At 39.0% G+C, this 13514-nt stretch overlaps 1 protein-coding gene across 1 annotated transcript in view; it reads right to left on the reverse strand.

Annotated features, from left to right (window-relative positions):
- LOC121368198 (nitric oxide synthase, inducible-like) overlaps nt 1–13514 on the reverse strand; it is a 68392-nt gene that overhangs the window by 2107 nt on the left and 52771 nt on the right. Inside the window, exons 16-26 of the mRNA XM_041492827.1 lie at nt 13049–13229; nt 11348–11489; nt 9368–9446; nt 7559–7752; nt 7023–7192; nt 5871–6081; nt 5095–5182; nt 3662–3798; nt 3054–3205; nt 2040–2231; nt 1088–1375 (exon numbers count right to left, since the gene is read on the reverse strand). Of these exons, the coding sequence (XP_041348761.1) occupies nt 1088–1375; nt 2040–2231; nt 3054–3205; nt 3662–3798; nt 5095–5182; nt 5871–6081; nt 7023–7192; nt 7559–7752; nt 9368–9446; nt 11348–11489; nt 13049–13229 (1834 nt within the window). The remainder of the gene's footprint in view (nt 1–1087; nt 1376–2039; nt 2232–3053; nt 3206–3661; nt 3799–5094; nt 5183–5870; nt 6082–7022; nt 7193–7558; nt 7753–9367; nt 9447–11347; nt 11490–13048; nt 13230–13514) is intronic.

Here is a 13514-nt window from a genome sequence, read left to right on the forward strand (position 1 = left end):
TTTTTACCCATTCGGACACATGCATTATGTAATCCATTTCAGATCTTCATTACTGTTCACTAACATAGTGGTTAACAAAGGAGAATTGACATATACCCTTCAGCCTCCCAACCAATCCACACACCGCCAAGAAACCCCCCAAAGAACCATACACACGTGAAAATAATGTTCACTACACTATGTATGATCAGAGTGGTTGCTACACACGTGGAAATAATGTTTACTACACTATGTATGATCACAGTGGTTGCTACATACGTGGATATAATATTTACTACACTGTGTATGATCAGAGTGGTTTGCTACACACGTGGAAATAATGTTTACTACACTGTGTATGATCAGAGTGGTTGCTACACACGTGGAAATAATGTTTACTACACTATATATGATCAAAGTGGTTTGCTACACACGTGGAAATAATGTTTACTACACTGTGTATGATCAGAGTGGTTGCTACACACGTGGAAATAATGTTTACTACACTGTGTATGATCACAGTGGTTGTCAGACACGTGGAAATAATGTTTACTACACTGTGTATGATCAGAGTGGTTGCCACACACGGGGAACTAATGTTTACTACACTGTGTATGATCACAGTGGTTGTCACACACGTGGAAATAATGTTTACTACACTCTGTATGACCACAGTGGTTGCCACACACGTGGAACTAATGTTTACTACACTGTGTATGATCACAGTGGTTGCCACACACGTGGAAATAATGTTTACTACACTGTGTATGATCACAGTGGTTGCTACACACGTGGAAATAATGTTTACTACACTGTGTATGATCACAGTGGTTGCTATACAACACGTGGAAATAATGTTTACTACACTGTGTATGATCACTGTGGTTGCCACACACGTGGACATAATGTTTACTACACTGTGTATGATCACAGTGGTTGTCACACACGTCGAAATAATGTTTACTACACTCTGTATGATCACAGTGGTTGCCACACACGTGGAAATAATGTTTACTACACTGTGTATGATCACAGTGGTTGCTACACACGTGGAAATAATATTTACTACACTGTGTATGATCACAGTGGTTGCTACTGCTATACTTACGTGGTTTGCTTCTGGCGTCTTTACAGGGTATCTTTGTGGTGTTATTACAGGATATTTTTGTGGTGTTAATACAGCATATTCTTCTGTTCTTATTACAGGATATCTTTCAGGTGTTTTTACAGAATTTGTTTCTGGTGTTTTTCCAGGATTAGTTGCTGCTGGGTTCACGGGATCTGTTGCTGTTTTCTGTGATGATTTTGGCTTCAGAGCTTTTTCTAACTTCACATCTGTTTTCAAATAACGCTGAACTTTAGCACCAAAAATATCTCTGTGGTATCGATTGTCATTCTGAATCAAACAACAAACATAATAATAGACAATCATTTTCAAAGTTTGGCCTGAAATATAATTATGATTTAAAACGTTTCATCTGCTTCGAAACAAAATGATTTAAATCTCGATTGCAACACAAAATAACAAACAAATTAATGAATGACCTACAACAATTTCTAAACAAATTAATGAATGACCTACAACAATTTCTAAATGAGGTACAGTACATTTGTTTGTGATTTGAGATAAGATACATGTAATATTGGTTGTCTCATTGTATATTATATACAATGATAATCTAAAACTCTTCAAGATGTGATATACAATAATGATTTAAGACGTTTTGTTACTTTAGAGACCAACACAGTTTAATAAAGGTTTTTTTTTCTCGGAATTTTGATACAATATTTAAAAAATCATGTGAACGACATATTTCTAGCTTGAGATACCATTTAACATCTTATTGGCATTTATTGAGATGTGATAATTTAACAACTATTATTTGGCAATAATCTATGTACATAGAATAGTTTGTTTGTTTTGTTTAAAGACACCACTAGAGTACATTGATGTTCAGTAAACATAAATTATTCCAGAAGCTAGTACATTTTGTTTTAAATTTCTACTTATAATACAAAATATAGTACATAATACTGTACTTAGGTACATAATGACATACTTGAAGATCCTGGATGTATTTCTTCGCAGCGTCAAGTGACATGCCACCTTCCTTCTGTAGAATTTTCTCCAAGGCGTCATTGACGTCAGACGCCATTTCAGTCCCTCCACACACGTACAGATGTCCTCCCCTGTTGACGATACCAGTGTACACAGCAGCTGACATTTGCAGGAGTATATCCTGAACATACACCTGGAAAACGAACACTTATATAACATACTTATTGAAATCTTATATATACACACACACTCTCTCTCTCTCTCTCTCTCTCTCTCTCTCTCTCTCTCTCTCTCTCTCTCTCTCTCTCTCTCTCTCTCTCTCTCTCTCTCTCTCTCCCACTCTGTCTCTGTTTGTCTGTCTGTCTGTCTCCCTCCCTCCCTTTCTGTCTGTCTCCCCCTCGCTCTCTCTGTCTATATCTCTGTCTGTCTCTCCCTCTCTATATCTCTCTCCCTCTGTCTGTCTCCCTCCCTCTCTCTGTCTCTATCTGCCCCCCCATCTCTCTCTCTCTCTCTCTCTCTCTCTCTCTCTCTCTCTGTGTGTGTGTATGTGTGTGTGTGTGTATGTGTGTTAAAAGCCTCGAAATTCGATGTATGTAGTTAGTGGGATTTCCTGTTTATTTTGGAACTGTTTCCCTGTTATTATTTCTGTTGGCTATTAAAAGTTTAGTTTTTGATAAAGACAACCGTTGACACATATTTTCAAAAACAAATACAAACAACAAAAACAAATTTGAAAGACTTCTAATAATTATGTCAAGCGAGTTTCTTTTGCATTTGTCTTTAAATACTGATAATAATTTCCCTTAAAATGTCTTTTATTCTGAAATATGAAGTTCATTTACAGTTTTACGTTATGAAAACAAAAGTATTGAATGTGAATGTTTTAGTCTTTATTAAATATAATACCTTTTGCTGGAGTTATCCCCCCCCCACCCCCCCTGGCGTCCACTTCTACTACTACGACTACAACTACGACTATTATTTGTATTTAATAAGCATGCTGAAAATCAATCACCTTGCGTTTTCCCTGCATTCTAGAAAAGGCAATATAGCCACCTGTAAGAATGGACTCTGCTTTCATCTGCCTTAATTCTGACTCAAACAGAAAGTCTTCTGCTGGGTTCCGACAGCCAAAAAATAAGTTCATTTCTCCCCAGGACTTTCCATCTGTTGTATGACAAACAAGAATAGGATACACGTTTAATGTAACATGACTCACCTTTATCTCAGACAAACAGTTTAAATTAATTGCCTTTTAAGTCTGCTGTGTTGATTACATAAGCGACTCTACCTCAGCGACCCATGGATTTCAATGATTCTGAGTGTATGTCTATTCCCTTGACCAATTTCAAAAACGAAATATTAACCCAAACACTTGGTTGTATTAATTGAAACTAGCTTTATTGTCAGGAAAGGGTTTTAAAATATTTAAACTAAGAGCATTATTTAAAAAAGTGCTAAATTAGTTTGGGTAATGCTACTGCAAACTGCAAAAACAAAAATCTATCAGTAAATGGCTTTTAGTGTAATATTGAAAGCCTGTAAACTGAACTGGTGATTAGCCACATTCAACATTCACATGGGTCTGAACAATTTACAATCTTAGTGATTAAGAAAAGGCACCTGCAGACTTTGCGAGCAGCATCTCCTTGTTAATTTTTCTTTGCTGCCAGAAACTTCTAAACGGTGCTATCCCTGCCCCTGCACTCACGGCAAAAATCGGCAGTGTCATATCATCCGGCATTCTGAAGCCAGACTCTCTGAAAACAACGGACAGACATTGAAACAAGCTGACATGTAGATACTGATGGTAAAATGGTTAATGAGAAACACACACACACACACACACACACACACACACAGGCACGCACACGCGCACGCACACGCGCACGCGCACACACTCCCACACATACACGCACGCGCACACACGCACGCACATACACACACACACGCACACACACACACACACACTAACTCACACACACCCTCTCTCTCTGGCTCTCGCTCTCTCTGTCTATCTCTCACACACAAACATATACACGCACACACGCACGCACACACGCACAAACACACACACTTAGAAACTGTTTATACAAGGATAATAATATTATATGGCTATTACCTATAATGGTACAAATGTATTAAGTACAAAGTTATTTATGGTACAAATGTCAAGTGATCAGACTGATTGCTTTATAAATAGTGACATAATAAAAAATGCAATGCAAAATACCATACTCCCATGCACTTTGGAACACACTGTATCCCATTGTAATGACATTTCTTAGTTAAATGCCACCTGTTAAATGTTGGTGACCTCTCATATTATGTTTCGACTTATTTTCACTGGAAAATCTTTGATAGTACAGATTACTTCCTGTTTCAAGACTTTTGAAATGCTTTTTATTATTGAAAAAGGATAGGGAGAAGAAAACATTGAAAAATTAATCGAAAACATGAATCAGCTTTTTTGGCATGATATCTTTCGACAGGAAATGTTAATTCCGTCACTATTTAAAAGCATTCAGTCTGTAAACTTGAAATTTGTAGCACAAATGGATTGTACCCGTTTGATATCAGATCTAAAATATTATTATTCTGGTTTAAATTGGGGGTGGAACTTACTAACTTATATATTTAACAACGCAGATTTGTTTACCAATGACGTTGTTTGTTGTTTCTATGATTTCGTGTGAATGAATCTTTTTAAAATTTAAACTGTGTTTTATATTTAACGACACCACTAGAGCATTGTTCAATTAATAATCAACATATAGTCTTCAGAGAAAACCACCTACAGTTTCTTTCATTTAGCAGTAAGGGATACTTCACATGCAAACACAGGGTAGCACCTACCACGGTCATTAATATACCAGCTGGCACTGGTTGGGACGGAGAAACCCCAAACAGGAGTTTTGATACTACGACTGAGCTAAATGCAGCCCGACACAATGTCATATGGTTACACATTTGATATTTTAAAATATTTGGCTATCTATATCAATCGAAATAACTGATTAAAACATACCATTAGATGATAATCATTAAATACGTACGTTCGTACTGTGCACGGGACGATTTCTCCAATCTGACAGCTGTTTAACCAGCCAGAACACACACCTTCACGGGTACAGCTGTTACGACCTATACAAAGAATCCTTGAGATTTAACATGATTGTCGACATCGAGAGACGAACACGTATAGAAAGAAATGTTCTGAGGTAAACAATACATACGAATGAAGCTATAATACGTATACCACCAAATCAAATAGAAACAGATGCACCGCAAATGTAAATAATAGAACCATTCACCTTTAAAATAAAACAGAGGAAACTGGGAGGAGGTTATGCTGCTGGTTTCTGATGTACTAGTGAGCGTCTCCGAATACTCTAGTTGTCATCTTAAAGTTAGTAGGATCTCGCTCATGTTTCAATTATAACAGTACCCAAAACTCGTATACTAGTTCAAATCAAATTACAGATGTTTACTGATCAGATAAAACAACACTTTATTACAGAAGTCCTGTCACGTAATTCACATGTGGCAGATATGGCATTAGTATGCGCTAAAATTAGAGTCACTTAAAACAGTTAACCTCTGTTTCGTGTACTGCTACTGTTTAAGGAAAGCTTGTGATAGCGAGGAGACATATTTAGATAAAGATATAGAACCTCAAGGAGTACGATGCAATCTGTAGATGATCCAAGAATGAAAGGAGAGGAAATATGCCTCGTTCTATGAAGTACGATACATGTGTTTCTTGCGAGCTTCAGGCTGTTCAGCCTGTTAAAAGTGATTGATTGTTCCTTTACAGTAATGTGACCCTCACCTGGCGCGCCGTATTCTACTACAGCTATGGTGGCGTGTATCTGGTCAGGGGTAATCAGAGGAGATGAACTGATGCTGTAAAGACGCTGCTGTAGGAATGGAAGTTGAGTCATGATCAACGACGGCGGAACCTTCACTGAGGGGAACTCGTCCAGGACATCCAGCAGGTTTGGGGTCTTCTCGTGCTTCCAGTCTTCATACAGCTGAGACACCTACGTGGGCAACACGTTTCAAGGACATTATTGAGTAGACGGGTGTGTAGGGATATCCAACAAAAGAAAGGCACAGGCGTAGGTAAGATAGAGCAAGAGTTTTGGGAAGAATTCTTATAAATGTCACTTGATTCTGCCCCAATAAGCACGTGCTAACCAGGGCCCGTGCTTATAAAACGTTTTTAGAGTCCAGACCCAATCTCTAATGATGTCACACGCATACAATTTGTATTGCGTTGTCATGACATTACCGTCTCTGTCTAGAGTCTAGACTCTAAAACGTTTTATAAGCACCAGACCTGAACAACTTAACATGCTGGTCATATTTCTTGCAAACCAGAACGCGACTAAATAGACTTTCCTACTATGGGAATAAGGTTTAATGTCAGAACATCTGCCCACGGTAAGATTTCCACCCCTCGTGACATAAGCACGTTAAAACAGACAAGACGCACGATCGGAAAATAAAGACAGGGACGAGATTACAGCTGCACTTATATATCACGGATGCGAGGTTCTGTCAATCCATAGACGCAATATACCATAAGTTTGATAGGCCATCATTTGCAGTTTGCTGATTTATCATTACACACAAATATACTGATGCCAAGAAATAAGGGATCACACCAACACTAACAAGAAACGGTGACTGGAATCAAAAACACTCAATTAGGAAGATTTAAAAACTTTAACGGTCTTTACTGACATTCAGTCTCACTGTCACACTGCATTTGTGTACTTTATACAGACATAATGACGCTAATAGTGACTGAAATTTGGTCTACAATACCAAAGTTTACCTTTTTATTCTCCCAGTATATTTCATTAAAGACGAATATTGTACCTATGACGTGTAATTAGACCAAATGCATTATAATGACAAATTTGAAGCAAGACTGGATAAAAAATATGTAAAAGAAAACGAAAATAAAGAAACTTACGGTAGAAAGTTGTTCGAGAACTTCTCGATCGTCATCACGTGACGCTTGGGTAGCCAATAGTTTGAGAAATGATTGTGATGGGGGCGTGGTTATGTCCAAATAATGCCTCAATGCTGTTCTGAGACTGCATCTTGGCATTTTGCCAGTCTTTTTCCAGGTTTTGATCGACCCTTCGAAATACAAAAGGTAATATTAGACCACATTCGACATAACCATCATTAAGGATTTTACTTGGAGAATACGCCTATAACCCTATTGTATTTTATAATTTTCAGACAATTATATTATCATCTAGTTTTACTAACAAAAACATTAGATACTCAGACAGAACCGACGTTAGCAGCTTTCAGTTGTTAGTGCTTTCAACAGATTTGGTGCAAGAATAGAATTCAGACCTGGAAACTTATTTATCCTGGTCTACTCTGTATTGTATTAAAATAGTTTTATTAATAATTCTAACATTTTAAATTAGGAGCTCTGCGTCCTGAGTGTTAATCCTCAACAATAAACGGATTTCTTATGGACAATATTCTTACCTGATGGCATTATCGTTTCTTGTAGTAATTCCACTTGGATCACTTGGGTCGGCGGTGGCGCATCATCCAGACGTGCCAGTATAGCATCGACCAAGTCTGGTGAGTTGGTTGGGTAGATCCCGACATGGTCGCCAGGCTGGTAGAGCAACTCGACTGCCCCTTCATTATCCAGCTTTACAAGAATCGTCTGTCGTCTGTTGAATAACACGCAATACGTTTAACATGCTTTTTCATTTGCTATGTATTGTTTTATCTTAACATGTGTAATAACTTCTGAAGACTATACATTTGTTTCAAAATTGAATACCCACTCTTTGTCCCTATTGAACAGCCTATTAAAATAATTTTAGACGCCGCCCGAGGAATATCATCAAAATACTGTAACTCGAACACCCAAAACATCCACCTACTACCCTTGTTACTGAATTATCTTGACATATACGAAATACTATATACTATAAGAAATATTATTATTTCTTATCGTGCACGGAAAATATGTGACCGGATGTGTATGCCATTAATCTCCCTTTAAAAGTAAGCCAATGTTACAAAGAACAAGAACACCGGGACATAAATTCAAACGAATAAAATATATAAAAGTATGTTGTGGAAAACGATCCAGAGAGGATCACAAGAGTTCCATGACCCACCTCCTGCACACACACACACACACACGCACGCACGCATGCACACACGCACGCACACACACACACACACACACACTCCCCACCGGCCTTTTGAAGTGTCCTTTTTAATGACTTATTTAAAACAAAATGTCCACAATATACAACATTAAATTGCCCCGAAAACTCGTCTTAGAGCATCTTAATTTCAAACGTTTCCGGAGAATATGCCTTGTCTCAGCTTCACTCATCTGCCTTCGGCAAATTCATACTTACCCTTTTCGGAATTTTATAATTCCCCCCTTTACAATATCGTAGATCCGCCCCTGTTTAAATGTAATTTTGTTTTATACATGTCTGCCACACTCTAAACCAAATAAATTAAATTAGATTTAGCTGTAGGTAAAACAAAGTAAAAGTAAAAGTAAGGTGAGGTAAGGTAAGGTAAGGTAAGGTACGGTACGGTACGGTACGGTAAGGTACGGTACGGTAAGGTAAGGTAAGAGGTAAGAGGTAAGGTAAGGCAAGGTAAGATAAGGTAAGGTAAGGTAAGGTAAGATATGGGAAGGTAAGGTAAGGTAAGGTAAGGTAAGAGGTAAGGTACAGTAAGGTACGGTAAGGTACGGCAAGGTACGGTACGGTACGGTAAGGTCAGGTACGGTACGGTACGGTACGGTACGGCAAGGCAAGGCAAGGCAAGGCAAGGCAAGGCAAGGCACGGCACGGCACGGCACGGCACGGCACGGCACGGCACGGCACGGCACGGCACGGCACGGCACGGCACGGCACGGTAAGGTAAGGTAAGGTAAGGTAAGGTACGGCAAGGCAAGGCAAGGCAAGGCAAGGCAAGGCAAGGCACGGCACGGCACGGCACGGCAAGGCAAGGCAAGGCAAGGCAAGGCAAGGCAAGGCAAGGCAAGGCAAGGCACGGCACGGCACGGCACGGCACGGCACGGCACGGCACGGCACGGCACGGTAAGGTAAGGTAAGGTAAGGTAAGGTAAGGTACGGTAAGGTAAGGTATGGTAAGGTAAGGTACGGTACGGCAAGGCAAGGCAAGGCAAGGCAAGGCAAGGCTAGGTAAGGTAAGGTAAGGTACGTAACGTAGCGTTACGTAAAGCAATGACAAGTAAAAAAAAAGGTAAATACAATAGTTACAATAAACTAAAATATGCTAAAAACTTACGAAGACTCGGCGCTCTGTAGCTGGATTCTTTCCACCAGTTTACAAGGAACAATAGATTTGGAGTGTAGTTTGGACAGGCCTAACATATAAATGACATGTTAGTGGTGGTCCATGTTATACTCACGTTTAACATGAACACCAAAACCAGCATGCACCATTACACTAACGTCGGGAAATAAATCAACATATAATTTTTTTTTAAATAAAATAAAACAGTAAATAGGTGAGAGTTAACCTGATGAAGAGCGAAAAGTGCAAAGTCAATGTGGTTTTTTTAATAGTTTGTGTATATGACCTACACATCACTGCAGAAAGCCACATAACATCCTGTCAGCTAAATTGAATGGGTTTAGATAACCGTTGACATAGTGAGATTGTGTGATGAAATCTCATTCAGGGCTACAGCAAGTTCTAGGCTATAAAACACGTACCAACATCAGACCTCCACGCCACGAAGAATCAACAAGAGAGAAAACTACATGTGTGGACGATATATATTATTTATCATGTTCGAGTTGTTACGAGAGAAAACTACATGTGTGGATGATATATATTATTTATCATGTTCGAGTTGTTACGAGAGAATACTACATGTGTGGACGATATATATTATTTATCATGTTCGAGTTGTTACGATCGGATACGCGTTTAAACGTCTTTTTTATGTACAACGTATAGGCTATGACCCGTCAGTAGTGCAATTTTCCTTAGATGGCGTATCATCGACACCTAAAGTCCATCCCATCCTTCTACAAAAAATGTTTCTCCAATATATTTTAAAAAATAATTTCAGTTATGTTTCCAATAAGAAGAAAAGTAAAAGTGTTTTGGAAAAAACACAAACACTATTGCTGTATGCAATTTAGAAAATAATCGGCTCAGAAATAAATAACTTTTAATATATTCCTTAGTAAGAAAAAAGGCATTCCCTGTGGGGTTTGTTTTTGTTGTGTGTTTTTTTGTGTGTGGTTTTTTTTTTGGGGGGGGGAGGGGGTTGGTTGTTGTTGGGTTTTTTGCGGGGGGGGGTTTGAGGGGGATTTTTTATTATACGTGTTATATTATACGTATTATATAGTTTTATATAGTAACAGGTAATTATAATGCTAATACAGTTTTCAGCAAAAAACATGGTGGAATTTAATTTATGATTCGTACATCTTTTATCAGTCGGGATTAAGATTGATACGGTTTAAGTTCATTATTATTCAGTGCATGTTTATATACACTCACGGAAAATGGTTCTTGTGCACCAAATGAAGGAAGAAAGGAAGGAAATGTTTTATTTAACGACGCACTCAACACATTTTATTTACGGTTTTATGGCGTCAAACATTTGGTTAAAGATCACACAGATATTGAGAGAGGAAACTCGCTGTCGCCACTTCATGGGCTTTTATATGTACTATCCCACAGACAGGGTAGCACATACCACGGGTAGGTGTAAGACCATTCACCCTCTTCTCTCTCATTAACCACCAACAACTAACCCACTGTTCTGGACAGACAACCCAGATAGCTGAGGAGTGTGCCCAGAACAGCGTGCTTCAACCTTAATTGGATATAAACATGAAAATAAGTTAACATGAAACAAAATGACATTCACATGAAATATTTAGCTATATTTTAACTAAAAGTTTTTAAATAAACAAGCAGAGAGAGAGAGAGAGAGAGAGAGAGAGAGAGAGAGAGAGAGAGAGAGAGAGAGAGAGAGAGAGAGAGAGAGAGAGAGAGAGAGAGCGAGGATTTGAATAAGTATGTTATATAAGTGTTCGTTTTCCAGGTGAATGTTCAGGATATACTCCTTCAAATGTCAGCTGCTGTGTTCAGTGGTATCGTCATCAGGGGAGGACATCTGTACGTGTGTGGAGGGACTTAAATGGTGTCTGGGTGTAATGGTGTATAGGTACATGTAGGTGCACATGATAACTAAATGGGACACCGGGTGTGGCTCGGGTGTGTCCGCCACGGAAACTGGTTCACCTGTCCACACGTCCATCTCCTTCTCTTCCAGCGCTGTTGTTCTGAATGTGGAAGCCGACCAGATAACGTCGGCTTTCACCAAGGCGCCTACTGCGGCCGCCATGTCTATGGTTTCAGTCAGACCGAAGGCGTCACATGCCGTCTGTAAGACAAAAGAGCGACACGGAAAACGGTGCGGGCTACTTTTAAAAGACCACCTCGCCATAAAAAAAAACACTTGGAGGGTAGTTATTAGATGCTCCCCTAACATGGGAAACCATTTACGATATTACCATACTGAGCATTGCTATTTAATCATTTTGTAATACTTTTAAAAAAGCACATGCTAAGGGGATGTCTGATAAAATATGTAAAAATGGCCACCTTAAAATGGAAGGCAGATTAAAAAACACGTTAATACTATTAGCGTCATACCTTTCCAACTACATCTGTAGGCCTATTACTAAACTATGTGCCATAATGATAGGATATTAAACGAGCTTCCATTTCGTATCATGTTTATGTCCCAAGTGAAATAATTTTTGAAAATTATTCACGAGGGACATAAACATGATATGAAATAGTAGCTAGTTTAATATCATTTATTACCCATAATCGATGTTAATTTACACCACTCAGTTTGTCTGGATGACGTTCTTGTAAAGTTGTAGTGCGCCAATCGATGACGTCACGATGTGTTACGTCCCATTTGACGTTCTAGTGGGACGTATACGTATTACGTTGATATGTACCAAGATATTTTAACCATATGGGTAATACATAGAGAATAATACACGAATGGCCGTTAGATACCATTTATCTTACAACTCGTTGTTTATAAACGTATCTAACGAGCTCTCGTTAGATACGTTTATAAACAACGAGTTGTAAGATAAATGGTATCTAACGGACACAAATGTATTATTCTATTTCTTACATATCCTCAAAAACCAGGTTTTAAGCAAATTTAAACATATTTTTCGACTAAAAGTTACTTACAGTCGTTGCACTTGTAGCTAACTTACGCGTCACAGACACATGGATGTCAGGTTATCTATACGTCACAGTCTAATAATCGATTTCCATCGTGTAGTTTGTCATTAGTTGTACGGCATTGGTCAACACCCAGGAGCAGCCAATCGTATGTCTTGAAATTGTTAACACACGTACATGTACATGTGTGTTAACAACTACGTGTAACCAGAATTAACGCATGGTATTCTCACCAACGGGTGTGTAAGAATTATAATTATCTTATAAGCAAAACTGTCGTGGGTAAATAAACTTTTCTTACCAAAGGAGTTGTGGTCACTACCTCTAGTTCGTATGCGATTAAAATAAGCAGAATACCATGTATCCCGCAACACGTGAGGTGGGGATGTGACAACTCTACTGCTAGTAATACAATCATCCCTGTAAAATATTTTACATTTCATTTCATTCCAACATAATTTCGTGCTTATATCCAATTAAGGTTCAAGCACGCTGCCCTGGGCACACACCTCAGCTATCTGTCCAGGACAGTGGATTAGTTGTTAGTTCTTAGTGGTTAGTGCGAGAGAAGAGGGTGTAATGGCCTTAAACCTACCCATTGAGTCGTTAAAACTCGCTCCGGGTGGGAGCCGGCATTGGGCTGCGAACCCAGTACCCACCAGCCTTATGTCGGATGGCTTAAGCATGACACGACCGAGACAGGTAGTATTTTACAGTGTATGACCGCACCTTGAACACGTCTTGCGCCCAGTTTCTGAACGACTCCTCTTGACCATAGAGCTGGTCGCCCTCTCCCACTGGAATGATCCTCCCTGCCCCTAAGTCATGAAGCACGTTGTCAAGGAAACGACCGAATGCGCAGAAATTACACCGCAAATAGGCTGTAGAACCAAGCGCAAACACCGAGAATCTGTAATGTTATAAAAGACACATACTATTAAACTTTGCTGTATTTAACAGGAAATCACTAGGCGATAAACGTGTTCTGTGTTGTTTCAACAATCAGAACTCTAAACTTGTATCCTAACCGGATGCGAGCGACGCAAAGGATGCAAGCGATTATTTCAGAGATCATTGATTTTAATCGCCGTATCCCGAATGAATGTTTAACGACACCCTAGCACAAAAAAATACACATCGGCTATTGGGTGTCACAAATGGTAAGTATATGAAAATATTAAATGTAAAACCAAGC

Source organism: Gigantopelta aegis, chromosome 3, assembly GCF_016097555.1.
Source record: "Gigantopelta aegis isolate Gae_Host chromosome 3, Gae_host_genome, whole genome shotgun sequence".
NCBI classification, from domain to species: Eukaryota; Metazoa; Mollusca; class Gastropoda; order Neomphalida; family Peltospiridae; genus Gigantopelta; species Gigantopelta aegis.